Source organism: Oncorhynchus clarkii, chromosome 2 (assembly GCF_045791955.1).
Source record: "Oncorhynchus clarkii lewisi isolate Uvic-CL-2024 chromosome 2, UVic_Ocla_1.0, whole genome shotgun sequence".
Lineage (NCBI taxonomy): Eukaryota > Metazoa > Chordata > Actinopteri > Salmoniformes > Salmonidae > Oncorhynchus > Oncorhynchus clarkii.
Genome location: NC_092148.1, coordinates 79545695 through 79571759, shown reverse-complemented (window position 1 = coordinate 79571759; position 26065 = coordinate 79545695). Strand labels below are relative to the sequence as shown.

The window sequence follows — 26065 nt, the reverse complement described above, 5'->3', positions numbered from 1 at the left end:
CAAGTTGAGATTCTGGGGTGCAAAGGAGCAAGATAAATAAATAAATACAGTATGGAGATGAGGTAGTTGGATGGGCTTTTTACAGATGGGCTATGTACAGGTGCAGTGATCTGTGAGCTGCACTGACAGCTGGTGCTTAAAACGGGAAAGTTTTTCATCCAAAAATAAAAATAGCGCCCCCTATATCCAACTGGTTAAACATCAGAATTGGACCTTTTGTTCGATAAATTCCGTCCATATATATCCAAAATGTCCATTTATTTGGCCCGTTTGATCCAGAAAAAAACAGCTTCCAAATTGCGCAATGTCACTACAAAGTATCTCAAAAGTTGCCTGTAAACTTTGCCAAAACATTTCAAACTACTTTTGTAATACAACTTTAGGTATTTTTAAACGTTAATAATCGATCAAATTGAAGATGGGTCTATCTGTTTTCAATAGAGGACGAGAGGAATCTAACGCTACTTTTCAAGGCTTGCGCAACTCTCAACAGTGTTACCTATTTCCTAGATGGCCGTACTTCTTCTTTGCACAAAGGAATTAACCTCAACCAAATTCCAAATACTGGAGACATCCTGTGGAAGCGGTAGAAACTGAAAACAAGTGCCTAAGAAATATTGTTTCCCAATGAGAACTCACTCACTGAACAGACAGACTTCAAAAACAAAAATCTGAACGGTTAATCCTCGGGGTTTTGCCTTCTACATAAGTTATGTTATACTCACAGACATGATTCAAACAGTTTTAGAAACTTCAGAGTGTTTTCTATCCAAATCTACTAATAATATGCATATCTTATATTCTTGGCATGAGTAGAAGGAAGTTGAAATTGGGCATGCTATTTATCCAAAAGTGAAAATGCTGCCCCCTATACCTTAAGAAGAAATTTGTGGAGTGATTGAAAAACAAGTTTTAATGACTCCAACCTAAGTGTATGTAAACTTCCGACATCAACTGTATTTCCACCCGTATGTCTTGTCTTCTCTGTTGGAATCCTCAATTGTCCTGTAGAGTTCATCATGGTCTCTGGTTAACTTTCCCAGGAGTCACAATGTCTTTTGTGGTTGTAGGTGGTTAGAATGAATACTTCAGTACCATTCGAAAATGTTGTCATAGAATAGATGCTTCAGCGGTTGTCGGCATTCTTGTTCTAGACTTACGTAATTTCTAGCTGCAGACTAGTAATTATACGTCCAAGATTTACTCTTATTCTGTAGTGATCGATAGTCTCAGAGTTGAACCATTTCCGGCCGTGTAGCCAAAACTACAGCTGTATGGTCTCCGTGGCCTATAGAGTTGTAGCCATTCTAACGTGGGGACTCTGTCCCGGCGTTCTCTGACTTAATGTATTTTTTGTAGGATTGTTTTTTAAACTTGTGGAAGAAGGGGCTGTTCTATGAGGCCTAATGTGATGTCTGGGCTCATGGGGGTGTGGCAACTGACTAGTTAATCTTTATATGAAAATCCATACTCTCATTTAGAAGGTTAATATCACATGACATCTTTTCACAAATAGTTTCATGTTTAATCACATAAGTTTCAATATATTTAGATTTAAACCTGACAGCTGGGAAATGTACACTTTAAGAGATCCCGTTTTGTGTGTTTCCTGTCCTTCATGAGATCACCAAATGAAACACACTCGTCATGAATGTCCCTTAAGTGTCTACGGCCCATTCCCACATTCTGAAGTAGAAATATTGTTTAGTTCTCCCATTTTGGGAATCGGGAGTTTTGAACTAAGAGAAGCTCTTTGTTCTGGTAGACTCTCTCCCTCTACTGCATGGCAGTTTATACCAGGTATTTACAGGGGCAGAGCCAGAGGGGTGTCCGGGGTGGCACTAGATAACCCTGACATCTGATTAGCCACTCCGGGAACCACCCCAAAATTTCATTCGGTATTGGAAGTTTAATGCTGATTGACATCACATTTCAGCTCATGTTGAAAGAAGCATTTACTTAGACGTTTTCAAATCGAGAACGAGGAAGATAGAATATTAACGTTGGTTGCGAGATACAGAAGAATGAGAAGAACATATGGAAGAAGAAAATATCATATTTCCACAGCTCCACAAGCTCTTTTCGCGATTGGCGAAAGCATCATATTTAAAGTTTTAAGGTTTAGCATTGGGTTTAGGTTTCCTGAAAAACTTTATGAAAGTTGAGTCGCTGTGTAAGTTAACGTTAGACCTTTGGCTCCATTAACAGACAGTTAATCAGATAAGAGAGATCGGTTCCCAATTTAGCCTAACATTATGTTTACATCTGTGCTAGTAATACACACATACAGTGCAATGTCGCAAGTAACAATATACGAATGTTTAGCTTATGTGGGGTAACTAGTAGGCTACAGCTGTCAGTGTTCGGCAAGATAACATTCAGCAATTTGAAATCCATTAATTCAGTTAGATTTTCGTACTTGAACTCAAAACAAACAATTGTTATTATCAATCTGTTAACGTTAATCCAAAGATTACTACAAGTTGCAGATAGCAAACAGGCTATCATAAAGGTGTAAGAACTTATAGCTAGCTAAATTACTTACTGCAGAGTAGGGCTAGCCATGATCTAACTAGTAACTTAGGCTGGTAGTTGATTTTAAGGTACAGTTATGATAATGGAGATTTGTGATTGAGATTGGACTAAATTGTGGGTAATTGCATGCTTAGATGTAACCATAGACTGTCTTATGTTTAATTGACCCTATGCAAAAAATGAAAAGAAAGGGAGAGATATCAGACTTCTTTTTAAAGAAGCACAACCAGGCAGATCAGGTGAAAACAGACCCCAGCCCTTGCATCACCACCGGACCCCAGAGCATCTCCCTACCTGAGGCTAGTCAGAGTCAGTGTGGTCAGACTTCACAAGGACCCAGTCTACCACCACCAAGTCAGAACATCTACCAGGCAGTCAGTCACATGCACAGATAATAATTTAAGTTTAGCTTCAACTTGTAATAGAGGATTTTGTCAGATTAAGCCTCACTTTAAAATGTTTGTTGTTGATTCATGTGTGTTCTTGTTTTGATGGCTGTGGCATTTTCATTGTGATTATACACTAATGGTTCTAATGTTATTTTAATTTAGTAGATGTATCAAGGGATGACATAAAGACCTCTGGCTCTGAGCAAGACAGTGAGCCAGAGCTGCCAGGAGATGTCATCTAGCCCCTCCCAACTGCATCAAGCACCAGATATGCTGTTCCAAAAGGACCCAATGGTAGGCGTATACCTTACACTACACATTTTAGTTAGCAGCTGTTAGTATCTAATCTTGTGGATCCCTTAATTATACATTTCCGGGGCCTCCCGGGTGTCGCAGTGGTTAAGGACAGTCAGGTTTTTGTAACTGGAAAAAGGCGTTGTTTAAAGATTCTGGGTTTAAGCTCAATTCGAAGGCAGAGCATTATGCTGAGACAAGGACATCCCTACCGACCAAGCCCTCCCTAACCCGGACGACGCTAGGCCAATTGTGCGTCGCCCCACGGACCTCCCGGTCGCGGCCGGTTACGACAGAGCCTGGGCGCGAACCCAGGGACTCTGATGGCTTGGAATCAGCATAAAATGGCTATTGACAGAAACTCATCAAAGTTAGATGTCATAAATGAGGACCAGAAAAATAAAGTGGAGATAAACTGTACTTACATTAAAACAATTGCAGATGTGCTCCTATTAACTGCCACTCAAAATATAGCATAGAGAGGTCATCGGGAGTCTGATGACTCTTTGATGACTCACAACCAGGGTCATTTTTTGACAATCTTCCTCTCATAGAGAAAAGGATGAATGCATGGGGCCTTCTTTCTCAGATTTACATGTCATAGGGCTTTTGGTTACCTTTTGTAAAGTGCTTGGTGATGCCAAATGTCTTTCTGACATGCTCCAATCAAGCTCTCTTAACCTACCAAGGTCTGTGGATCTAGTAGGTGCCCTTACAGACACATTACAGGAAGGGCTGTGGATCTAGTAGGTGCCCTTACAGACACATTACAGGAAGGGCTGTGGATCTAGTAGGTGCCCTTACAGACACATTACAGGACTACAGAAGTGAGGGTTACTTTTGAGAACTATGGAAAGAGGTTGAAGAGATTGCAGAGCACTGAAAAATAAGTGTACAAACAGTGTGTAAAAGACAGCCTAAAACAAGCTTAAGATTTCACGACTCGTTGAGAATGAGCACTGTAGAACAGAAAAATAGTCACCAAAATGATGGTGAGAGCTTCCAAAGAGCTATCCTTTATCAGGTGCTTGACAGTCTCGCAGCTGAGCTGCAGAGGTGTTTTTCAAAGAATTGCGAGATAATGCAAGGGATCCAGTCTCTTAAAACCCAAAGAGCACAACATTCTTGAATGAGGAGCCTCTGTATGCCTTTGCACAGAACTTTGAGTCCGATTTAGAGGACCGCAAACATGAGGTTCATCAAACCAAGAGGTTTCTTCATAGGAGAGAGAAAAGTGAAAGGGACAGACTGTCTACTCTCCCTGACTTTGTTGTGTTTCTAGAACCTTATAAAGAGGTCTTCCATGAGCTATTTCGACTTTTTAAGATTTCTGTTGCTACACCAGTCAGCAGTGCTTCTTGCGAGAGAAGCTTCTCAGCTTTAAAACAGATTAAAACCCACCTTAGGACAACAATGGTTGATGACAGGTTAAGTCAAGGAGGGCATGCTCCCTCGACATGGATGAGTTTGAAACATTTAGCCAGTTCTCACCAGATCTGCAGAATTATGCTGTTTTAAATCTACCTAGGATAATTTGGCACTTAGGCTGTCCCTCTGGTCATGATTAAAACCTGCACTGTGTACTAACTAACGTTTCTTTGCTATTAGTTAACATAATATATATGAGAATAAATATCATAGTCTTTGTAATATTTATTTTTCAAGTCCATTTCTGCTTGCTGTATGTCAAATTGCAGTGTTTATTTTTTGTAAATTACATTTTTTGTAAATAAACTATGCAATTTATGTAACACACATGCTATCTTATCTCCTTGGTGCTTGAGCTTTATTTTCTGAAAATATTTTGGATGTTCAACACTTATAGACCCAGATTATATATTCATGAAAACATAGTGACCCAATCTCTCCTGTGTGTGTGTGTGAGAGAAAGACATTGAGCTGCAGTTCCGAGGTAGAGACACTGACTTCATAGTATGTTAAAGAATTCTAGTGAAGTAACCCTTTTGGACCACACTATCTGCCACATTGAAGAACTCCGGGTTAAGTTAATTATCACTTCTACCTCTAATCAGCAATCATAGGATTCATTCATGCTCCTTAGATGCCAGGTTAGGGTTACACACTCATTTTCTCTCATGCTCTATGGACCCCCTGAAGTAGCCTTGGCCACCCCCTGGCCACCCCATGTATAAAACTCTAGTTCCAGCATTGGGTATTTATGACCTGTCGTAAAGTCATAAAACTTGTGGTGGGGAGAGTGAGAGAGAGGGGGAGCCACGATATACACCTTTAAAGGGCCACGTCATGACAGACTCATTCCATGGTAATCTTCATGGAAACACAGTATTAAACTCAGGGACCAATGGCCTTTCATTTGCCTAAGGCAAACCTAGTGTAATGTCGTGTTGAGTGCAAGTCCCGTTCCTGGCAGTGGTCCCGTCCCTGACTGTCCCTGACAGACATGCATCACAAGTAATGATCCCCTGGCGTGTGATACAGGGATAAGTACAGGGATCGCTGATTCTCAGATTCAGTAATTAGCTTAAGGACTGCCTACCACTGGGTACTGCAAGGACACCTTTTTTTGGCCTTTCGGTGACCACACACCACAACAACAGTTACGTCAACAAGTGCTGCTGTCTGTTGCTATGCACATTTAACAATAATGAGAATAAACAGATATACTAGCAACAATCTGAAAGACAGTTATAGACAATTCTACTTTACATACTGTAATAGCAACAGTGTTAGCTAACTGCTAATCTTTCAGGAAGTGTGCCGCTCCATGACGGGGGCACACAAAAACATACAAAGAGAGAAATTACGGGGTAAAAGGTTGGAGCACCGGTATTTTAAGAGAGGGTGAGAAAGTATAGAATATGTTTGATTTTGTTTTATTGTATAGTGTGTAATTTGTACTATATCTTTCTATCTATGATTTACATACAGTATTTTGTCACAAGTACCCGCCAAGTGACTCCACTCACAGTGACCCTTCATTCCTCAGTGAGCCCTGATTTTATTCATGCAACTCAAACAACTACATTTATTTAAACAGCTTAAATTTCTACAGAGAATCTTGTCAGTTTGGGCCTGAGGCTTTGGGGTTCATGTACGGCCTGAGGTTTTTATTGCTAATCTCAGCAAAGTAGTGCCGTCCTTCAGGTCCATAATCCCTTTAGCGGCGCCTCTCTTCATCCTAATCCAGACAGAACACTGCTGTCCATCCTGGGCTCCCTCAGGTATGCAGCTGCACCACCGCTGAACATACAAGTAAGATATATTCATACTAACTCTTCACCTAATATTTCTGAATGGATTTACTAATGGGTTTATTTTCACATTTTCTGCTGAGATGTCAATGTTGTGGTGTGCTGATCTTGTAAACTGAAATTGTGATGGTTATGTGTAAATATTTTACAGGTATATGTTATTATTTAAGAGTAGTTATAGTGGTGTTGTGCAAATTTATAATACTTGCAATAGTTGAGAAAATGCAAGTTTGGAATAGTTCATTTTGATTATGTTTGCGAGGTTGTTGGTTACAGAGCAGTTTGTACAGACCACTGCTAGCACTATTGTCAGCAGGATAAAATCCTCTGCTTTTGCATAGCATGTTTAGGCTGCACCAGTGTTTTTGGGACTTTATAGTATAGTAATTTACTGGTGCCTGCTTCAATGCAAAGAAATCAAAGCTATGATTGAGCTATGATCCTCAGATTAGGCCAAAAATCAGGTGGTTCTCTACAGGTATACTAGTGTGGCAGAGTGTAGGTTTTGTAGGTGCAACATTAATTAACTTGACCTGTACATGGGATGACATGTTACAGAATAAATTGTTTTTGAATTGAATTATATTCATTATAATATATGGTTGTTTTAGAAAAAACAAAAGGCAGAAGAAACACACCGGGATAATAATGTTTTATGCATGTTCTCTCACTGTTAATTAAATATGTTTTCTTGCTCTTGTTCCCATCTTCTGTTCTGTGTTAACTTGCTTGTCCTCTAAAGCAGCTTATTAGTGGTGTGGTGTTGAACGTTATGCCCTGCAACATGCTATTCTATTTGAACATCTCTTTAACAGTCAAAGTCAGGTTTTGCCTAACAAGGTGGCTGACGCGTCATTGATCTTGATTTCCGTAAAAATATTAAAGTAGCTGTGCTGTATTGATCACAAGCTCAAGCACTGGCAACTATTATCTTGAAGCAGCATGTGGAGAGTGTTTATTGACAACATAATTGCTGCCAGCAAGAGCCAAAGTCAAAGCTCCCCACAAGATCTGACATGACATTGTAAATCAGGGGTCAGCAACAGGCGAGTTTTTAGTAATATACACCATACACATCGACGGGGCTGCAGAGGAGCATGTTGAGAGCTTCAAGTTCCTTGGTGTCCACATCACCAACATACTAACATGGTCTAAGCACACCATGACAGTCGTGAAAAGGGCACGACAAAACCTATACCCCCTCAGGAGACTGAAAAGATTTAGCATGGGTCCTCAGATCCTCAAATGGTTGCATTACTGCCTGGTATGGCAACTGCTCGGCCTCAGACCGCAAGGCACTACAGAGGGTATTGCGAACGGCCGAGTACATCACTGGGGCCAAGCTTCCTGCCATCCAGGACCTCTATACCAGGCGGTGTCAGAGGAAGGCCCTAAAAATTGTCAAACACTCCAGCCACCCTAGTCATAGACTGTTCTCTCTGCTATCACACAGCAAGCGGTACCGGAGTGCGAACAGCTTCTTGCTCCCAAGCCATAAGACTCCTGAACATCTGGTCAAATGGCTGCCCAGGCTATTTGCATTGCCCCCCTCCCCTCTCCACACATTGTTTGAGTCAATTGGAGGTGTACATGTGGATGTATTTCAAGGCCTACCTTCAAACTCAGTACCTATTTGCTTGACATCATGGGAAAATCAAAAGAAATCAGCCAAGTCCTCAGAAAAATAAATTGTGGACTTCCACAAGTCTGGTTCATCCTTGGGAGCAATTTCTAAACGCCTGAAGGTACCACATTCATCTGTGCAAACAATAGTAGGCAAGTATAAACACCATGGGACCACGCAGCCGTCAAACCACTCAGCAAGGAGACGCGTTCTGTCTCCTAGAGATGAATGTACTTTGGTGCGAAAAGTGCAAGTCAATCCCAAAACAACAGCAAAGGACATTGTGAAGATGCTGGAGGAACTGAAAAAGTGTGTGTGAGAAAGGAGGCCTACAAACCTGATTCAGTTACACCAGCTCTGTCAGGAGGAATGGGACAAAATTCACCCAACTTATTGTGGGAAGCTTGTGGAATGCTACCCAAAACATTTGACCCAAGTTAAACAATTTAAAGGCAATCCTACCAAATACTAATTGAGTGTATGTAAACTTCTGACAAACTGGGAATGTGATGAAATAAATAAAAGCTGAAATAAATCTTTCTCTCTACTATTATTCTGACATTTCACATTCTAAAAATGAAGTGGTGATCCTAACTGACCTAAGACAGGGAATTTTTACTTGGATTAAATGTCAGGAATTGTGAAGAACTGAGTTTAAATGTATTTGGCTAAGGTGTATGTAAACTTCCGACTTCAACTGTATGTGATCATGACTATTATAATCATTATGGTCTCTGGATTGACTAGATTAACCTTCAATAGTTTTATGTTCCATTATAGTTTATCTGACATTCTGACTTTGTCTGACCTCAAGGTACCATAGTAACATCTGGTTTATTCATATTATGGAATGCTCACCTTGGCAGGTGTTACTGAGCTGTTGTCCTGGTCTTTGCCTTTGTCTCAGGATGTTTCACTGGGTGGGGAAGGTGGTTCCTCAGCCCCCTGACGCCCCTGGTTCTCTGGGAGAGGAGACGGCCAATCCCGCACCAGTAAGACCACACTAATTATGCCTGCTCACAGATCAACTCACATGTATATCTGAAAAACTCTCATGATATTACCAAAGATATGTTTTTTTCTTTAGGACTTTTGTCCTTTTCACATTACCTGATTGTCTCTCTTAATCGTTCTCTCCCAAAGAGAAACGTGTCTAAAGATGAAGTGAAAAAAGGTAATGCTCCTGTTCTACAAACATTGTATCGTAGCTTTGTAACACCATGAAAGAACTGTGAATAAGTGTGTTTTATAATTGCTTATGCAATTTGTTGATCCTCTTCTTCACTTCTGTTTTATGTAAATGCTTCTCAACAGTCAAGGCACAACCAGCCAAACAGAAGGAAGATGATATTTCTGAGGACAACAGGTATGTGTGTTAAATTGGACCTGTGAGCTGGTTGGTCTGCTTGCATACAGTATTCAACCAATGATGATGATGAAAGTGAGGATTTTATTGATGTAATTTCTCTCTCTCTCAGTATTCCGAGTGGAGTGATGACCTGGCTTTCCAATGGATTCACAAGTGCTCTTCCTCAACCAGCAGGCACACCTAACCTCAGCAGATCCAACTCTGTATCCAGGGTGAGTGGCAGACAACACTACCTGTATCAACCAGCCTGTGATTTCATCAGTGGAATGTTTTTTGTTGCTGTATAAAGGGTTAATGTGTGACTCTTTCATTCTCTCCCCCCACTTTCTGCTTCAATCCATCAGTCACTGCAGGAGGATGAAAGGTATGAAGGGAGGACTTTATCAAAGTGTTGAATTGGTTTATTCTGTATAATTTTTTTCTTCAAGTAATATACAAGGTATGTTGAAATGTGGAAATATATGAAACAAAAAAGAAAGACGTTTGATAGTTCTATAAATTGACTGAAGAGTCCTCTTTCCAACAGGAATGGGGTGATTAAGTGGATTGCAGATGGACTGAGTAAAGTGGTACCCCAGCCAGATGAAAAGTACAGAGAGGATATTCGAGAGGAGGAGGATGAAACAGAGGTGAGGTGACACCATCATGTCATGGTAGCTTTGTTTTCAGGAGAGCACGTGGTGCTCAATGAGTTAAAAGACTTTGTTCTTAAAAAGAGATTATAAAAATCATGTTTTTCAGGTTGCCTCAAGGCTTTTAAACAGTATAATAACTTTAAAAGTGCTCCAGTTGCATTAAAACATGATTACTACATTAATGTTACATTAAACCCTTACCTCCCCATGATAACTGAATATTCTCACTTAAAATCCTTTTGTAAAATAAATCTGCTCCCTGCTTGATGAATAACCGGAGATGGTCTATAATGTTAGAACAGGCTTTTGAATAACTAGCTTAATCAAAGAAAATTGTTCACAGTACTTTCAGAGATCTACAAATGAGAGAGATTTATAAACAAATAGTCTGTGATAATATCAAGGGTGTTAAGACACTATAGATTTAATCTCATCATTATCTCATCAGTAACGTTTAATTATTTTTTTATAGTATGCCAACTGTTAGTTTTAAAAGCATTGAACCCTTTAAAAAGCATTGAGTGGTTATGGCTTACCAGTCTCTCCCCAGGTCTGCCTACTGTAGTTTGAATTGTATTCTAGTTCAGCTTTTGGAAATCAGCAGGGTGGTGCTGATTAGACAAAAAAAGTCCAGTTGTCTAACAAGAATTCCATTGTGCTGGAGTTTCATTTTCTAATACCGGTAATTCATCTTTTCCCCTTTATGTTCCTCTATCTGCTTAAAACGCACGAGGAGTATATCGCAGAGTCATGTGTAAGTACAGCTAGGTAATGGGCTGTATCTGGGCCGGACACCCACCCACCCCCTTAGTGGTCTGAGTAGTCTTACAAACACCTTCAATAAATCCAGAATAGTATTTGCTCTAAAGCTTCACATTTCATCAACCACTTATTTTAATGAAAGGATAGAAATCAAGGACAAATTATATCAATGATTGATGAAATGTACTCTTTATCTTACAGATGTGCAATACACAGAGTATACCAAACGTTAGAAACCGCCACTAATCTCTCTGACATCCATGCAAATGTAATTGAAAATCTCATCAAACACTTCATGAGAGCCAATGAGCTCAAATTGTGCAACATTTCTATAGGCTATGCAATCGCGTGAGAAAACATTGTTTTGATAACCTGTACCCCCGCACATTGACTTGGTGCCGGTGCTTTTGGCTAGACCTACTATATTTATTTCTCAACTTTCCTAATATTAACTTCTTGATGCACCCATCCCGTTAGCGGGATCATTTTCGTCAACATCCGCTGAATTGCAGAGCGCCCAATTCAAATTAAATTACTAAAAATATGTAATTTTCATGAAATCAAAAGTGCAATATAGCAAAACACAGCTTAGCTTGTTGTTAATCCACCTGGCATATCAGATTTCAAAAAAGCTTTTCGGCGAAAGCATACCAAGCGTTTATGTAAGGACATCTCTCTCAGCAGACAAAACATTACAAACAGCTAGCAGCAAAGTAGATTGGTCACGAAAGTCAGAAAAGCAATAAAATGAATCGCTTACCTTTGATCTTCGGACGTTTGCACTCATGAGACTCCCAGTTACACAATAAATGTTCCTTTTGTTCCATAAAGATTATTTTTATATCCAAAATACCTCCATTTGGTTGGCGCGTTATGTTCAGAAATCCACAGGCTCAAAGCGGTCACGACGGGGCAGACGAAAATTCCAAATAATATCCGCAAAGTTCGTAGAAACATGGCAAACGTTTTTTATAATCAATCCTCAGGTTGTTTTTACAATATATAATCGATGATATTTCAACTGGACCTTAGCTTTTTCAATAGGATTGAGAGAGAAAATGTCTGCTCCACTCTGTTGGCGCATGCAAAACGCTGCTGGCACCCAGCCATCCACTGATGCGATGTGATCTTTCTCGCTCATTTTTTGTCTAAAGACTGTTCACACCATGTGGAAGCCATAGGAAAAGGAATCTGGTTGATATCCCTTTAAATGGAGGGAAGGCATGCAGTGGAACAGGGAGCTTTCAAAATAAGAGGCACTTCCCATTTGGATTTTCCTCAGGTTTTCGCCTGCAATATCAGTTTTGTTATACTCACAGACAATATTTTGACCGTTTTGGAAACTTTAGAGTGTTTTCTATCCTAATCTGACAAGTATATATAAATTCTAGCTTCTGGGCCTGAGAAATAGGAAGTTGAATTTGGGTACGTTTTTCATCCAAACATCAAAATACTGCCCCCTACACTCAACAGGTTTTAAGCACATTGCTTCTCTTTGCAACAGGAGTACAGCCTACCTCCTGTCTTGCATGAAAATGAACCACAGGAAAAGCTTCCTCCATTCACTATTTAAGTGCATAGATTACATTTTTCTTCTTCTCCCATGCCCCTTTTCCGTTATTTGTATCCAAATAACTTATTAAAATTAAGCACATAAATCCGCTTTATAACCAGTGTACTGTAGAGCCTGATTGGCATACATAGGCTGCGCGTGAGTTTTACGCTTGGGGAAGATCATTTTCACCATAAAAATGCACCTTTATAATAGAGCATTACATGCGTAATCACATTTGCCATCACTTTCGAGAACAGTGTTTGATTTCATTTTGGAACATTTGCGCTTATATCCCACTGCAATGTGTGCATTTCTGCACTTATAATGTAAAAAATATCCTAATAGTTTATCAACATTTTAAGCTGTTTGGGAGTATGTTTGGAATATTTATTTATTGCACAGATGGACAAGTTGACCAATAGAATAGGTCAACTTTTGTATTATGAGGGATAGTAGATTGACATAGGCTTGTGCTTTTGCTGATCGTTAGGCCTACTCATCTTGTTGGCTGACTAAAAATAGCTAAATGTGGACAGTTCAAACAGTGCGTCCCCGATGTGTCTGTCTTCATTCACTTGTAGCCTTCTTCTTAGCTGAAATGTCTGTGAGTAGGACCCGATCACATGACGGGCATTGGCTACATCTGAGAGAGCCATGTAAGTGAGAAGTGCTTCAGGGCACCGCAGCTGGGAAGAGGGAATTAAGATTAGCCTATTATATTCAGCTAAAGGGCACAATGGCCACTTTGGCTACAAAAGGCATGGATTTCTTTAGGGGGCATTATGGCCACACAAGGGGAATGCCGCTGGGAAATTCGAGGTCTGGTGAGATTATTTATCAAGTGCTTGTCAAATTGTGAATGAGAGACTGATGAAGTGTGTGCATCTTGCAACTGTTTTCAAATCATCATTAGAGTACCATCATGCAGCCTTAGAATGTAGTAAAAATCTAAACACATAGACCAACGTTTGTATCACAACTAAAGTTGCATAAATAACTCTAAATTAAGCATATAGGACCAGTTTCTTTGTTAACCTGTCACTGATCCCACGGTACTGCTGCTCATTCCATTCACCAGCTCCGGTGATCTAGGTCACCGGCTTTCTAGGCGTCACTGAACTGGATTCACTACCACTGACTGTCTTGTTGTCATGCGTAGGTGTAATAGGTGGCAGGGAAGTCAGGCGCAGGAGAGTCAAATGGAGTGTAAAATGGAGTCTTTTAATAAAGTCCACGGAGTATGCTCCATAACACTAAATGTACATAAACATGGGTACGAGGACCCGACGCACACCTATACAACAATCACACTACACTGACAAATAAAACAATCTCTGACAAAGACATGAGGGGAAACAGAGGGTTAAATACACAACAGGTAATGAATGGGATTGAAAACAGGTGTATGGGAAGACAAGACAAAACCAATGGAAAATGAAAGAAAGGATCAATGATGGCTAGAAGACCGGTGACGTCGAACGCCGAGCACCGCCCGAACAAGGAGAGGCAACGACTTCAGCAGAAGTCGTGACAGTACCCCCCCCTGACGCGCGGCTCCAGCTGCGCGTCGACACCAGCCTCGGGGACGACCCGGAAGGCGAGGTGCAGGGCGATCCGGATGGAGACGGTGGAATTCTGATAACATGGAAGGATCTAACACGTCCTCCACCGGAACCCAGCATCTCTCCTCCGGCCCATACCCCTCCCAGTCCACGAGGTACTGAAGGCCCCTCGCCCGACGTCTCGAATCCAAAATGGATCGAACAGAGTACGCCGGAACCCCCTCGATGTCTAGAGGAGGCGGAGGAACATTACGCACTTCAGCCTCCTGGAGCGGGCCAGCCACCATCGGCCTGAGGAGAGACACATGGAACGAGGGGTTAATACGGTAATGAGTGGGTAGTTGTAACCTATAACATACCTCGTTCACTCTCCTCAGGACTTTAAACGGCCCCACAAACCGCGGACCCAGCTTCCGGCAGAGAAGACGAAGGGGCAGGTTTCGGGTCGAGAGCCAGACCCTGTCCCCTGGTGCGAACACTGGGGCCTCACTGCGGCGACGGTCTGCGCCAATTTTCTGGCGCCTTATGGCACGCTGAAGGTGGACGTGGGCTGCCTCCCAGGTCTCCTCAGCGTGCCGAAACCAATTGTCCACCGCAGGGGCCTCGGTCTGGCTCTGATGCCAAGGAGCCAGAACCGGCTGATACCCTAATACACATTGAAAGGGAGTAAGGTTAGTGGAGGAGTGACGTAGCGAGTTCTGAGCCATCTCTGCCCAGGGCACGAACTTCGCCCACTCCCCCGGCCGATCCTGGCAATAAGACCGCAGAAACCTACCCACATCCTGGTTAACTCTCTCCACCTGCCCATTACTCTCGGGGTGAAAACCTGAGGTAAGACTAACCGAGATCCCCAGACGCTCCATGAACGCCTTCCAGACCCTTGATGTGAACTGGGGACCCCGATCAGACACTATATCCTCAGGCACCCCATAGTGCCGGAAAACGTGTGTAAACAGGGCCTCTGCAGTTTGTAAGGCCGTAGGGAGACCGGGCAAAGGGAGGAGACGACAGGACTTAGAAAACCGATCCACAACGACCAGGATCGTGGTGTAACCCTGTGAAGGTGGAAGATCGGTCAAAAAACGGGTAGAAGGAACGGGTAGAGGTTGTAGCTTACCTCTGGGCAGGTGTCTAGGAGCCTTGCACTGGGCGCACACCGAGCAGGAAGAAACATAAATCCTCACGTCCTTAGCTAAAGTGGGCCACCAGTATCTCCCGTCAAGACAGCGCATCGTCCGACCTATCCCAGGATGACCAGAGGAGGGTGACGTGTGAGCCCAATATATCAATCGGTCGCGGACAGCAGACGGAACGTACAGACGACCAGCTGGACACTCAGGGGGAGAAGGCTCTGCACGTGACGCCCGCTCAATGTCCGCGTCCAGCTCCCACACTACTGGCGCCACCAAACACGAAGCTGGGAGTATGGGAGTGGGATCCATGGACCGCTCCTCTGTGTCATACAGCCGAGACAATGCGTCTGCCTTAACGTTCTGGGAGCCTGGTCTGTAAGAAAGAGTAAACACAAAACGAGTGAAAAACATGGCCCACCTTGCCTGGCGAGGATTCAATCTCTTTGCCTGCCGGATATACTCCAGATTGCGGTGGTCAGTCCAGATGAGAAAAGGGTGTTTAGCCCCCTCAAGCCAATGCCTCCACACCTTCAAAGCTTCTACGACAGCTAACAGCTCCCGGTTCCCCACATCATAGTTTCGCTCCGCCGGGCTGAGCTTCTTAGAAAAGAAAGCACAGGGGCGAAGCTTCAGTGGCGTACCCGAACGCTGAGAGAGCACTGCTCCTATCCCAGCTTCGGATGCGTCCACCTCCACTATGAATGGCAAAGAGGGATCCGGATGAGCCAGCACAGGCGCCGAAGTAAACAGAGTCTTCAGGTGCTCAAAAGCCCTGTTCGCCTCAGCCGACCACTGCAAGCGCACCGGGCCCCCCTTTAGCAGTGAGGTAATGGGAGCTGCCACCTGACCAAAACCCCGGATAAACCTCCGGTAGTAATTGGAAAACCACAAAAAACGCTGCAACTCCTTTACCGTGGTTGGAGTCGGCCAATTACGCACGGCTGTAATGCGGTCGCTCTCCACTCCTGAAGTGGAAATCTGATGCCCTAGGAAGGAGATGGATTGTTGGAAAAACAAGCATTTCTCAGACTTGACATATAGATCATGCTCCAACAGGCGACCAAGCACCCTGCGCACCAGGGACACATGCTCGGCGCGTGTAGCAGAGTATATCAGAATATCATCGATATACACCACTACACCCTGCCCGTGCAGGTCCCTGAAGATCTCATCTACAAATGATTGGAAAACTGATGGAGCATTCATCAACCCATATGGCATGACCAGGTACTCATAATGACCTGAGGTGGTGCTAAATGCCGTCTTCCACTCATCACCCTTCTTAATACGCACCAGATTGTACGCACTCCTGAGATCCAATTTTGTGAAAAAACGTGCCCCGTGCATTAACTCAATAATTGTATTGATCAGAGGTAGCGGGTAACTATATTTCACTGTGATTTTATTAAGACCTCGATAATCAACGCACGGGCGTAAACCGCCATCCTTTTTTTTCACAAAAAAGAAACTCGAAGAGACGGGTGAAATGGATGGCTGAATGAACCCCTGATGCAGGGATTCAGAGATATATGTCTCCATAGCCTCCGTCTCCGCTTGCGACAGGGGATACACGTGACTCTTGGGATATGCAGCGTCTACCAGGAGATCTATCGCACAATCCCCCAGTCGATGGGGTGGTAATTGAGTCGCCTTCTTTTTACAGAAGGCGAGAGCCAAATCGGCATATTCGGGGGGAATGCGCACGGTGGAGACCTGGTCTGGACTTTCCACCGTAGTAGCACCAACGGAAACCCCTAAACACCTACCTGAGCATTCTCGCGACCACCCTGTGAGAGCCCTCTGTGGCCAAGAAACAGTGGGGTTATGACAAACTAACCAGGGTAGGCCTAGCACCACAGAATACGCAGGAGAATCAATAAGGAAAAGACTAATCTTCTCCTTGTGACCCTCCTGCGTTATCATACACAAAGGTGCGGTTACCTCCCTGATAAACCCTGACCCTAATGGTCGACTATCTAAGGCATGAATAGGGAAAGGCATATCCACAGGAACAATAGGGATCCCTAAACTATGAGCTAGACTTTTATTAATGAAATTCCCAGCCGCACCCGAATCTACTAGCGCCTTATACTGGGAATGCAGTGAAAAATCAGGAAAAGAGACAGAGACAAACATTAGTGCAGCAGAGGGCTCTGGATGAGAATGGTGCCTACTCACCTGGGGTGACGCCAGAATGCCCTGCCTGCCCTCTCTATTCCCAGAGGAACCAACCCGGCACCGACCAGCAGTGTGCTCTCTGCGACCTTGAATGGTGCTCGAGCGGGAACCCCCTCCGGTCTCCCTGCGCACCATCCCTCCCAATTCCATAGGTTCGGGAGAGAGGGTGCGGGAGGATGGAACAACCAGACCCCGATCTAGACGTCCACGAGTAGCCAGCATGTTGTCCAGCCTGATGGACATGTCCACCAGCTGGTCGAAGGTGAGGGTGGTGTCTCTACAGGCCAGCTCCCGACGGACGTCCTCGTGTAGACTACAACGGTAATGGTCGATCAGGGCCCTGTCGCTCCATCCAGCGCCGGCAGCCAAGGTCCTAAACTCCAAAGCAAAATCCTGTGCACTCCTCGTCTCCTGCCTCAGATGATAGAGAAGCTCACCCGCTGCTTTGCCTTCAGGTGGGTGATCGAATACTATCCGGAATTGGCGGGTGAACTCCTCAAAATGGTCCAGCGCCGCATCCTCCCTACTACACACAGCGCTGGCCCATTCCAGGGCTTTCCCGGTGAGGCATGAGACGAGGGCGTAACTCTTCTCACGGTCAGATGGTACTGGGGAGGCCGTGGCTAGATACAAGTTCAGTTTAAGGAGGAAACCCTGGCAGCCGGCAGTATCTCCGTTGTATCCCGTAGGTAGGGATAAATGGATCCTTGATTCCGGAGAGGAAAAATCGTTCACGGGAGATTCCGGTTGTGGTGGTGGTGGCGCTGGAGAAACTCCCTGTCTCTCCCAGCGATCCATTTTCATGACAATGTGATCCATGAAGGAGCTGATAACGTCAAGCTCCCTAGCTTGTTCCTGAACGTGTTCCTCCAGCTCCATGGGCATAGTGTCCTCTCCTGCTGACTTCATATATTGGTCAGAGATTCTGTCATGCGTAGGTGTAATAGGTGGCAGGGAAGTCAGGCGCAGGAGAGTCAAATGGAGTGTAAAATGGAGTCTTTTAATAAAGTCCACGGAGTATGCTCCATAACACTAAATGTACATAAACATGGGTACGAGGACCCGACGCACACCTATACAACAATCACACTACACTGACAAATAAAACAATCTCTGACAAAGACATGAGGGGAAACAGAGGGTTAAATACACAACAGGTAATGAATGGGATTGAAAACAGGTGTATGGGAAGACAAGACAAAACCAATGGAAAATGAAAGAAAGGATCAATGATGGCTAGAAGACCGGTGACGTCGAACGCCGAGCACCGCCCGAACAAGGAGAGGCAACGACTTCGGCAGAAGTCGTGACACTTGTCTTATTATGCACACCTGGTTCCCATTCCCCCTGATTAGTATGGTATATATGTGCCCTCTGTTCCTCATTGTCCTTGTCGGTTATTGTTACCATGTCCGTTGGTCCTGAGAGTACCTGTGCTGTTGTATCGACTTCCATGCTACGTGCTATTGTGCACTTGTTTTACGGGCCTCGTCCTGTGTATTATTTAGAGGTTTAGACCTCTGTATTTTGTTTGAGTGGAGTAAATAAAAAACCCTACTACGTATTCCTGCACCTGTCTCCAATCATTAGACAACGTGGCATGGGGTTCAACACAGAATAGTCGCATGTGCGCACTTCCTTTTGAAATCGTTTGGAGAAAATATCCTTTCTATTTTACAGTGGGGCAAAAAAAGTATTTAGTCAGCCACCAATTGTGCAAGTTCTCCCACTTAAAAAGATGAGAGAGGCCTGTAATTTTCATCATAGGTACACTTCAACTATGAGACAAAATTAGAAAAAAAATCCAGAAAATCACATTGTATTATTTTTAATGAATTTATTTGCAAATTATGGTGGAAAATAAGTATTTGGTCACCTACAAACAAGCAAGATTTCTGGCTTTCACAGACCTGTAACTTCTTCTTTAAGAGGCTCCTCTGTCCTCCACTCGTTACCTGTATTAATGGCACCTGTTTGAACTTATCAGTATAAAAGACACCTGTCCACAACCTCAAACAGTCACACTCCAAACTCCACTGTGGCCAAGACCAAACAGCTGTCAAAGGACACCAGAAACAAAAGGCTGGGAAGACTGAATCTGCAATAGGTAAGCAGCTTGGTTTGAAGAAATCAACTGTGGGAGCAATTATTAGGAAATGGAAGACATACAAGACCACTGATAATCTCCCTCGATCTGGGACTCCATGCAAGATCTCACCCCGTGGGGTCAAAATGATCACAAGAACGGTGAGCAAAAATCCCAGAACCACACGGGGGGACATAGTGAATGACCTGCAGAGAGCTGGGACCAAAGTAACAAAGCCTACCATCAGTAACACACTACGCCGCCAGGGACTCAAATCCTGCAGTGCAAGACGTGTCCCCCTGCTTAAGCCAGTACATGTCCAGGCCCGTCTGAAGTTTGCTAGAGAGCATTTGGATGATCCAGAAGAAGATTGGGAGAATGTCATATGGTCAGATGAAACCAAAATATAACTTTTTGGTAAAAACTCAACTCGTCGTGTTTGGAGGACAAAGAATGCTGAGTTGCATCCAAAGAACACCATACCTACTGTGAAGCATGGGGGTGGAAACATCATGCTTTGGGGCTGTTTTTCTGCAAATGGATCAGGATGACTGATCCGTGTAAAGGAAAGAATGAATGGGGCCATGTATCGTGAGATTTTGAGTGAAAACCTCCTTCCATCAGCAAGGGCATTGAAGATGAAACGTGGCTGGGTCTTTCAGCATGACAATGATCCCAAACACACCGCCCGGGCAACGACGGAGTGGCTTCGTAAGAAGCATTTCAAGGTCCTGGAGTGGCCTAGCCAGTCTCCAGATCTCAACCCCATAGAAAATCTTTGGAGGGAGTTGAAAGTCCGTGTTGCCCAGCAACAGCCCCAAAACATCACTGCTCTAGAGGAGATCTGCATGGAGGAATGGGCCAAAATACCAGCAACAGTGTGTGAAAACCTTGTGAAGACTTACAGAAAACGTTTGACCTCTGTCATTGCCAACAAAGGGTATATAACAAAGTATTGAGATAAACTTTTGTTATTGACCAAATACTTTTTTTCCACCATAATTTGCAAATAAATTCATTAAAAATCCTAGTGTGATTTTCTGGATTTTTTTTCTCATTTTGTCTGTCATAGTTGAAATTTACCTATGATGAATATTACAGGCCTCTCATCTTTTTAAGTGGGAGAACTTGCACAATTGGTGGCTGACTAAATACTTTTTTGCCCCACTGTATATGTTCAATTGTATTCTTCATACTATAAAATAATAAAAAAAAGAATGCCACGGAATTCTAAACAAATCTTGTCTGCTAAATGAACTAGTGTAGCCTACAGCCATATGGCACAGCCATATCAGGGCCTAACATAAGGACAACTCAGAGTATACTATTCTGTTCTTCTGAAATAGACTTCATTTTCTTCATATCATGTTTCTTTAGACCTGTCTAAAATAAATAATGGATTTATTGTGATGGTTTAGGCTATACTAAATGGATTTATTACACTTTTTAAAATGTAGATGTTCCAAAAGTCTGCATTGGTGGCTTGTAGGCTATGTGTGGAAGCCAGGAGATGCCAAACGTCTTTATGCTAATTAACGGTCAATTACTGTGAGACCGGCAGTTACTTGCTTGACAATCACCGGCTGACAACATTTCATGACCGCCACAGCCCTAGTTGCACCCCATCCTTTTGCCATCAGAACAGCCTCAATTCTACGGGGCCTGGACTCTACAAGGTGTCAAAAGCATTTCACAGGGATGCTGGCCCATGTTGACTCCTATGCTTCCCCCAGTTGTCAAGTTGGCTGGATGTCCTTTCGGCGGTGGACCATTTTTTATACACACGGGAAACTGTTGAGCGTGAAAACCCAGCAGCGTTGCAGTTCTTGACACAAACCGGTGCGCCTGGCACCTACTACCATACCCTGTTCAAAGACACTTAAATATTTTGTCTTGCCCCTTCACCCTCTGAATGGCACACATACACAATCCATGTCTCAATTGTCTCAAGGCTTAAAATCCTTATTTAACCTGTCGCCTCCCCTTCATCTACACTGAGTGAAATGGCTTTAAGCTTAACAAGTGACATCAATAAGGGATCATAGCTTTCACCTGGATTGACCTGGTTAGTCAAAGAACAGGTGTTCTCAATGTTTTGTATACTCAGTGTACATTTGATGATTTGGGTTTGAATTTTTTTTCCTGAAAACTTTCACAGCAATTGTTTAACAATTTATATAAATTCATAATTCCTTTAAAACAGCACCCTTTCATAACCAAATAGCCCATTTAAAAATAAATGTATAATTGGACAGCAGATGAGCATTTTAAACTATTGTAATGTAATAACATAAAATGATCAAAACAACTATATGGTAAATATTTAATATACCCATTGTAAAAAACAAAAGTTTGTGATGCTGAGTTATTCACATTATGTTGCTGTAAATCAAATGCTGACTTTTCTTTTTCAGGTTTATAACATGAAAGATGTGCCGGGTATGTGTTTAAATTTGTCACACAGCAATCCCATTTGTGTGTACCGGTATCTCACAAATGTTATAACTGCTTTGACTCACTATTGATGTGGTCACTGATTGGTCTATTTTCTTTCTAGACGCAGAGCCCCTCCCACATATACCTGTGGTGGAGATGTTTTCAGAATATGAGGAAGAGGATCAGATACCACAGTTCCCCCCCAAGTGAGTCACACAGAGACACGCCTCTCCCCACTGTACAGCCCCCTCCCACTCCTCTGCCACCTGAACAGACACATATACAAACTTCAGTAACTTCACTTTCACCCCATCACGCTGACAAAATGTATCCTAATCCCCCCCCTCTCTCTCTACCCCTTGGCTTCTACCGCCCTTCCCTTTATTCCTCTCTGTCTGTTTTCTTCCCGTCTGTCTTGCATTGCAGTGTGGTTAACTGGATTAAGAATGCTATTCCTCAGCCTGTGATGCTCCCTGCAGGCTACATAGAGGCCCTAAGTAAGGCCCAACGGGCCCAGGGTAAGAGGTCATCTCTTGGCAAAGGTAGAAGCAGAGTTTAAACGTTTGAGGCCAGTTACCTCAACATAGATTAAGCCTAGTCCTGGAGTATGAAACCTACTCAATGGAGGATTTCAATTGAAATAACTTGTTAGTCAAATCAAAATCAAATCCAATTGTATTAGTCACATGCGCTGAATACACAGGCTTACTTACGAGCCCCTAACTGACAGTGCAGTTTCAGAAAATATGAATAAGAGATAATAGTAACAAGTAATTAAAGAGCAGCTATAAGAAATATCAATATATACAGTGTGCCGGTACAGAGTCAATGTACGGGGGCACCGGTTAGTTGTTGAGGTAGCATGTAGGTAGAGTTAATTAAAGTGACTATGCATTGATGACAACAGAGAGTGGCAGTGGTGTGTGTGTGGGGGGGGGGGGGCAATGCGAATAGTCTGGGTAGCCATTTGACTAGATGTTCAGGAGTCTTATGGCTTGGGAGTAAAAGCTGTTAAGAAGCCTCTTGGACCTAGATTTCACGCTCCGGTACTGCTTGCCGTGTGGTAGCAGAAAGAACAGTCTATGACTAGGGTGGCTAGAGTCTTTGACACTTTTTAGGGCCTTCCTCTGACACCGCCTGGTATAGTGGTCCTGGATGGCAGAAAGCTTGTCCCCAGTGATGTACTGGGCCGTTCGCACTAACCTTTGTAGTGTCTTGCGGTCGGAGGCCAAACAGTTGCCATACCAGGCAGTAATGCAACCAGTCAGGATGCTCTCGATGGTGCAGCTGTAGAACCTTTTGAGGATCTGAGGACCCATGCCAAATAGGTTTTGTCGTGCCCACGTCACAACTGTCATGGTGTGCTTAGACCATGTTAGTTTGTTGGTGATGTGGACACCAAGGAACTTGAAGCTCTCAACCTGCTCCACTGCAGCCCCGTCGATGAGAATGGGGGCGTGCTCGGTCCTCTTTTTCCTGTAGTCCACAATCATCTCCTTTGTCTTGATCACATTGAGGAAGAGGTTGTTGTCATGGCACCACACAGCCAGGTCTTTGACCTGCTCCCTATAGGCTGTCTCGTCGTTGTTGGTGATCAGGCCTAACACTGTTGTGTCATCGGCAAATGCAATGATGGTGTTGGAGTCGTGCCTGGCCGTGCAGTCATGAGTGAAGAGGGAGTACAGGAGGGGGCTGAGCACGCACCCCTGAGGGGCTCCTGTGTTAAGGATCAGCTTGGCGGATGTGTTGTTACCTACCCTTACCACCTGGGGGCGGCCCGTCAGGAAGTCCAGGATCCAGTTGCAGAGGGAGGTGTTTAGTCCCATGGTCCTTAGCTTAGTGATGAGCTTTGAGGGCACTTGAACGCTGAGCTGTAGTAAATGAATAGCATTCTCACATAGGGGTTCCTTTTATCCAGGTGGGAAAGGGAAATGTGGAGTGCAATAGAGACTGCATCATCTGTGGATCTATTGGGGCGGTATGCAAGTTGGAGTGGGTCTAGGGTTTCTGGGATGATGGTGTTGATGTGAGCCATGACCAGCCTTTCAAAGCACATCATGGCTACAGACGTGAGTGCTACGGGTCGGTAGTCATTTATGCAGGTTACCTTAATGTTCTTGGGCACAGGCACTATGATGGTCTGCTTAAAATGTTGGTATTACAGACTCGGACAGGGAGAGGTTGAAAATGTCAGTGAAGACACTTGCTAATTGGTCAGCGCATGCTCGCAGTACACATCCTGGTAATCCATCTGGCCCTGTGGCCTTGTGAATGTTGACCTGTCTAAAGGTCTTACTCACATCGGCTGCGGAGAGCGTGATCACACAATCTTCCGGTACAGTTAGTGCTCTCATGCATGTTTCAGTGTTATTTGCCTCGAAGCGAGCATAGAAGTAGTTTAGCTTGTCCGGTAGGCTCGTGTCCCTGGGCAGCTCTCGGCTGTGCTTCATTTGTAGTCTGTAATGGTTTGCAGGCCCTGTCCCGGACTTGTCTTAATCTGTGTCCAAGAAACCTGCACCCAATAATACAAATCTACTAGCTATGCGTGTATGCTAATGTTGTACACCTGTCTTCTCATTTTCTCTCAGTTCTCTCACCATCTCCGGAGTCCCTCAAAGGAGATGAGGACTCACAGAACTCGAAGTAAATTTAACCCACAGACGGCACTATGCTACAGCCGTTAGAATGTAGGCTCAGCTGTATGTCTGTTTGTTCCTGTGTTCCCTTTGGCCCGTTAGTAAGGTGTTTCTCTATGTGTCACACAGTGTCGTGGGCTGGTTCGTGACGGGCCTCGGCCTCAAGATGCCACAGCCTGTCGCGAGATCCAGAGATGATGTTGAAGTTGTGCCGAATGGTACGTGACATTTATTTTTGCTTGTTTTTCACATTTTCTCTTCCTCTTACCTTCAAACTGAGGCCTCATTCTCAGTTCAAAATACAAGCAGATCTAAAATCACACAATGGACTCACTACAGAGTCAGTTAGACACAGTTAGACCCGTCAGCAATTTTGACAAATTCAGGTTAATTGAGATGTTATGCCATGCAGTAAGTGTAGGCTTGGGACCTACTATTTCTCTTTTATTTTGTACTATTTCTTCTATATTCCATAAAGTGTTGCAGTCACAGAAGAGACTGTAACCCTCTCCTTCTGTTGGTCCGGTTTAGAGACACCCTAACTCAGTCCATCTTCTCCTTCTGTTTCAGGGGGGGTGGGAGCGCTGAGAGCCCCTTAAACAAAAGGAGAAAGAAGACTGAGGAACCGTGAAAGAGACTGAGACTGAGAGCAAAGAGATAGAGGCAGAAAAACAGACTTACCGACATAGATGATTGTCGACATTTATACAGCTCCACTGAGCAACCTGGCAGCTGTGAGACATCGCTTAAAAAATATGTTTAATTTACCTTACTCTTTATGGAATGCAGATATTTTAGTTTGATTTTAATTGTGTATAGTCAATGTATTAAAATTAACTGTTTGTCAGTTAATGTCAGTTGTTCAACTCTTGTCGATATGTAGCAAGAAATGGGTCTTGTCTTCATTGTAGTAATCTTTGAAGTCATTTGGATGCATTAAGAGATTAAGTATATTAGAAAATACATACAGACACATAGAGCTATGAGGCAACATTGTGACTCATAGTATTTGTACATTAAATATACCATATTAAACTACTTTTTTGAAGGTAAAGATTATTGCTGCCCTGAAAAGCTAACACAAAAACCACTTAATCATATTGTACATGTTTTCCCTCGTGACCTATTCTTATCGCCTTGAACTATGAATGTGGCCTAAAGTTGTAATTATGTTTATTTTGATCTGATAGATTTTTTTTGGAATGAAATCCACAAAAGAGGATTTGACAAACAGAGTCAAGGGAGTCAAGTTATTACAAATAAGTTGATAAATTATGACATCATTCCTAAAAAAGTATCCCTGACATTATAATAACGTGTTGTGAAATATTATAAAAATAATAAAGATGGCCTCCCGGGTGGCGCAGTGATCTAGGGTACTGCATTGCAGTGCTAGCTGTGCCACCAGAGACTCTGGGTTCGCGCCCAGGCTCTGTCGCAGCCGGCCGCGACCGGGAGGTCCATGGGGCGATGCACAATTGGCCTAGCGTCGTCCGGGTTAGGGAGGGTTTGGCCGGTAGGGATATCCTTGTCTCATCGCGCACCAGCGACTCCTGTGGCGGGCCTGGCGGAGGACGCATGGCTTTCGACCTTCGTCTCTCCCGAGCCCATACGGGAGTTGTGGCAATGAGACAAGAT

The 26065-nt window shown here is 43.6% G+C and overlaps 1 protein-coding gene across 1 annotated transcript in view; it reads left to right on the top strand.

Moving 5' to 3' along the window:
* The first annotated feature begins 6387 nt into the window (after window positions 1-6387).
* The window catches only part of LOC139378261 (cyclic nucleotide-gated channel beta-1-like), a 43644-nt gene continuing 23966 nt past the window's right edge, over window positions 6388-26065 (top strand). The window contains exons 1-13 of the mRNA XM_071120561.1: window positions 6388-6452; window positions 8983-9067; window positions 9219-9249; window positions 9390-9441; window positions 9554-9656; window positions 9789-9808; window positions 9971-10073; window positions 21770-21794; window positions 21913-21997; window positions 22218-22309; window positions 24380-24434; window positions 24557-24645; window positions 24998-25024. Coding sequence (XP_070976662.1) covers window positions 8984-9067; window positions 9219-9249; window positions 9390-9441; window positions 9554-9656; window positions 9789-9808; window positions 9971-10073; window positions 21770-21794; window positions 21913-21997; window positions 22218-22309; window positions 24380-24434; window positions 24557-24645; window positions 24998-25024 — 766 coding nt within the window. The 5' untranslated portion in view covers window positions 6388-6452; window position 8983. The remainder of the gene's footprint in view (window positions 6453-8982; window positions 9068-9218; window positions 9250-9389; window positions 9442-9553; window positions 9657-9788; window positions 9809-9970; window positions 10074-21769; window positions 21795-21912; window positions 21998-22217; window positions 22310-24379; window positions 24435-24556; window positions 24646-24997; window positions 25025-26065) is intronic.